The sequence below is a fragment of the Nicotiana tomentosiformis genome, chromosome 6 (genome assembly GCF_000390325.3).
Source record: "Nicotiana tomentosiformis chromosome 6, ASM39032v3, whole genome shotgun sequence".
Taxonomy (NCBI): domain Eukaryota; kingdom Viridiplantae; phylum Streptophyta; class Magnoliopsida; order Solanales; family Solanaceae; genus Nicotiana; species Nicotiana tomentosiformis.
In genome coordinates, this window is record NC_090817.1 from 71,770,976 (window position 1) to 71,775,288 (window position 4,313).

General features: G+C 34.9%; 1 protein-coding gene across 1 annotated transcript; it reads left to right on the top strand.

The window, feature by feature from the left end:
• Window positions 1-516: 516 nt before the first annotated feature.
• Window positions 517-2,668, top strand: LOC104088579 (large ribosomal subunit protein uL22y-like). Its single transcript, XM_009593279.4, has 7 exons — window positions 517-647; window positions 718-754; window positions 887-927; window positions 1,548-1,778; window positions 1,879-1,981; window positions 2,060-2,127; window positions 2,343-2,668. Exons 1-7 carry the CDS (start codon window positions 645-647, stop codon window positions 2,385-2,387), a joined length of 528 nt encoding a protein of 175 aa, XP_009591574.1. The 5' UTR covers window positions 517-644; the 3' UTR covers window positions 2,388-2,668.
• The last annotated feature ends 1,645 nt before the right edge of the window (window positions 2,669-4,313 follow it).

Consider the following 4,313-nt stretch of genomic DNA (forward strand, 5'->3'; position numbering starts at 1 on the left):
GAATAAATTTCAGTATGAACTTCCAGAATGTACTATAAGTAATATTTAATAACATCCACTTTGAATAAATAAGAAATCTTCAAAAATAAAATCGAATCAAATAATAAATCTTCAAAATAAAATTTCAAATTCAGGAGCTTCAAACTCAACAATGGTGGGTCTTCATGCACATACAAAAATCATAAGGAAAAGAGGTAGAGCAATAGCTTGGGTTAGCCCTCTTAATGAAGATCGATTTGGCAAAGAAGAAGTAGATCCATTCAAGTCTACTACCAGGTAAGCTTGCAAAAATGAAGCCGAATATTTTTAACATTCTGTACTTCAAATGAGAAGGCACATATCTAATGGGTGGGCCGGGTAAATAGTTTGGGCCGCATAGGTAGGAAAAATAAATAGTTTAGGTTTGGATATTAAAGGGTAAATAGTTTAGACTTAATGGGTATAAAGTGAGATTTTCCCATAAAAGAAAGAAAGCCCAGCACAAGTTAAAGGCCCAAATAATTCAAAAGGCCTAGTAAAAATTTACGCAGCCCAATTAATTAAAACCCTATAAACCATTACATCTTAAATTAGCACGAAAGCCCTAGCAGCGAAAAGACATCTGTATCAGCAGCTGCTGGGGAGTAGCAGCATAAACGGCAACCATGGTAAGTCGATGAGTTAAACTTTCGAATCCTCCCATTGATCAGTGTGTTAATCCTTTTGCTTTTTATGTAGGTGAAGTATTCAAGGGAACCAGAGAACCCCACAAAATGTGAGTACTCAATATGATAAGACACATTTAAGTTGCAAGGCTCATGATTTTTGTAACAAAATTTGGAGTGTTTTATATGTTGGTTTATTTGGTTTTCTAATATTATGAGTTGGGGTTGTGTTCTTGTATCAGCTTGCAAAGCTAGGGGCTCGGATCTCAGAGTCCATTTCAAGGTGTGTGATATATATTTTATGTTAAATTTGATCGAACATGATTTTCTACTTTGCAAGCTATTTTTTTTAATCTCAATGTCACCTGCTTTATGGGGCTTAAGATATCTTATTTTTTTCTGCATTTGCATATTGAGTAATAAGAGCTTTTACTATATTGCATTCTAGATCAATCAAGCTTCATCTGTTTGTATCTCATTTGTATGTGAAGTAGTGGTTCCCTTTTTGTGGATTAAGCATGCTGCTACTTTTGTGATTAGCTTCAAGTAAAATTACTTAAACAAAGCTAAACATATCTGTCAATTAATGTTTTAGCCATTCTGTTCCGCTTTGTTAACTATGTGTCTTAAGCTGGTGGATTTGAGATAGGGATGAGCTTGCATGGTTTAGTTCTATTATTTCCTTGAATTGTTTGGATAAGTAAATCATATCTTGGGTATTGCTGAACTCCATTACTCAAATCGAATATGTAAAATTTTTATGCTTATTTAGCACAGATGTGTTTTTGAAAGCGGAGAATTAACTTGTTGGAATGATATTCAACAGTTGTGTAACTTTTTTATGGGTTTTCTAATTTTTCCATGCTTTTTGTGACTCAATTTGTATTTATTATCAACATGTAGAATACTAGAGAGACAGCGCATGCCCTTAGGAAGATGCCTTTGGACAAGGCAAAGAGATACTTGGAGGATGTTATTGCCCACAAGCAGGCCATTCCCTTCACACGATTTTGTCGTGGGGTTGGTCGTACTGCTCAGGCAAAGAATCGCCACTCAAATGGACAAGGACGTTGGCCTGTCAAATCTGCAGGGTTTATTCTAGATTTACTCAAGAATGCTGAGAGTAATGCTGAAGTATGTTTGGATTTGTAGGATTATTTCTTTTTGTGTAGATTCCTCTACTTCCGCCTATCTCTAAGAAGATGAATTGATGGTTAGTTTCACCTCATTTTAGGTTAAAGGCTTGGACGTGGATTCACTTTACATAACTCACATCCAAGTAAACCAAGCCCAGAAACAGAGGCGCCGCACGTACCGTGCTCATGGAAGAATCAATCGTGAGTGCCCTTATTTTCTCAATGGTTCTTGTAGCCGAGGATATGCATTACCATTCTAACCTCTTGGCCTTTCTGTAGCCTACATGTCTAATCCGTGCCACATCGAGTTGACATTGTCTGAGAAGGAAGAATCTGTCAGGAAGGAGGTATTAGTTTGATGCTCTGCCTCATTAGTTCTTTCCCATAGTTGATTCTCATAACTTGAATACATGGTTTATACATTATCTCAGTTGACTTCGCTTTTTCATTAGTCATCTTTATATATTGTTGTTTCTGCCATCATGTTGTCCTTGGAAAGTGTTGTATCCTTTGCAACCTAAATCTTTTTGCAAGTATGCCTAAATATTTTCTTTTCATGCAGCCCGAGACTCAATTGGCTCCCACAAAGACAAAGGCATCCTCTTGATGAGAGGAATGAATCTCTGAATTTTCATAGTATAATCTCAATGTCCCTATAGCCTTAGTATCAGGAGAATTTTGTGCTGTTCGAAGTATTTTTTTCATAGGAATGTGGTTTTTTGTAATTTTACTATTTCGGAGTTTGAAGGTTGTCATTTTGAGGCATGTTTCCCTTGAAATTTTGAGTTCTATCTTTCAAAGATTGTATTGGGAATGTTTATTGTTTGACGGCTGAGGCTACATGAAAATTTTAATTTTAATTTGATTGGTGATGATTAATTCTTCTAATTGTTATCCGGTGTTATAATTAATTTGTGGCTTGAAACGGAAGTACATTCTGGACTGTTTGTTCATTTAGGGGGTCAAAAACTATATTCAATTCCAACTTTAGTACTCGTGGAAAATTGATATTTGATACTATAACAAAATTAAGTTTGAGAAAGATGAACATTGGCTAATGAATGGAGTACAAGGCAATTTTGGCTGTTTTAATATATTTTATAAATATGTCAAGGAAAGCAAAGTGAGACAATTGACAGCGCGAGAGCGGGAAAGTTAATAGTGGTAACCTGTGGGGACAAAAATATTCTTCAAACTAGTTAATAAGCGCGGTATATCACTAAATTTACAAAATGATTTTTTCTATAAATTTAATGGAAGAGATAAGTGTTTATAATAACAAAAACTAAAACTAATTATTACATGGGAAAACATAAAACAAATGAATCTAAGAAAAAGTATCACACTGTTTGCAGGTTTATAATGATAATGTGCTCGAAAGCAATCTCCTTTTCTAATGGCAGCAATCTCCTTTTCTAATGGCAAGAAAAGAAATTGTACTGAAACACAATCTTCTCAGTTGGAAGAGAAGTTGACATACATTTTATTGAAAAAATATTTTTAATATATGTCCTATTGCCGCCCTCATGTTCCTACTTAAATATTACTCACAAATAATAGTACTATAACTATTGTAAATAGTATTTATTTCCGTGAAACTCTTGAAACTTCTCAAATAAAATGGGCACAAAGAATTGAAAATATAACCATTCAAGAACTTGAAACATTTCATAATAAAAAGTCATGGGGAATGATACTTTATTGTCGTCTCGGTAAGTTCTGTGGAAGCAGCAAAGCTCAACCGCGACATCAAGAGCTCAATCTTTCCTCACTCTTGGTAGAAGCAAAATTGATCTCTTTCTTTCCGGTTTCAATGAATATTGTCGCGACCCAATTTTCCCTATAGGCGTGATGGTACCCAGAGTCGCTGCTAGGCAAGTCAACGGTGAACTAGCCATGTATTAATTTTTATTTTTAAATTTTAAAATAGTTAATTTTTATTTATTAAGTAAATGAGAAGTGGAAAAATTATAGTAAAGTAAAGCGTGAACCAATGAAAAAGCAAGATACGAAAAATAAATACCCAAAATCATCAAGTGTCTACTAGCATATTCCCAAAACCCGGTGTCACAAGTATATGAGCAACTAGTAGAGTATACAAAACACCGATGTTACTGTTTGAAATAAGATAGACAGAAAGTAAATACAAAAGAAAGATTGCAGGTGCTGCAGAATGGACACAGAGAGTAGCTCACCACTATGCCTCAGGATATCGGGGGTGCGCGCCTGAATAAATGCCAGATGCACGATTAGTGCAGAAGTGTAGCGTGAGTACATAAACAACATGTACCCAATAAGAATCCAGTCTAAACTCGGAGAAATAGTGACGAGGGGTTGTGTCACGACCTAAAATCCAACTAGTCGTGATGGCACCTAACCCAACCCGCTAAGTAAGCCAACTTTCAACTATTCAATTCTAATAACAATTATTAAAGAAATTTAAGTAAATAATTATCTTAAACTTATACATTCTCCAAGAACTGGTAGTACAAATCATGAGTTTCTAAGAATAGAATATACAAAGCGGAAATGA

Bases quoted from the DNA above. Each gene is read 5' to 3' on its own strand.
- LOC104088579 (XM_009593279.4), top strand. The intron at 1,779-1,878 runs GTATGTTTGGAT...ACCTCATTTTAG, and splicing joins ATGCTGAGAGTAATGCTGAA to GTTAAAGGCTTGGACGTGGA. The intron at 2,128-2,342 runs GTATTAGTTTGA...CTTTTCATGCAG, and splicing joins AAGAATCTGTCAGGAAGGAG to CCCGAGACTCAATTGGCTCC.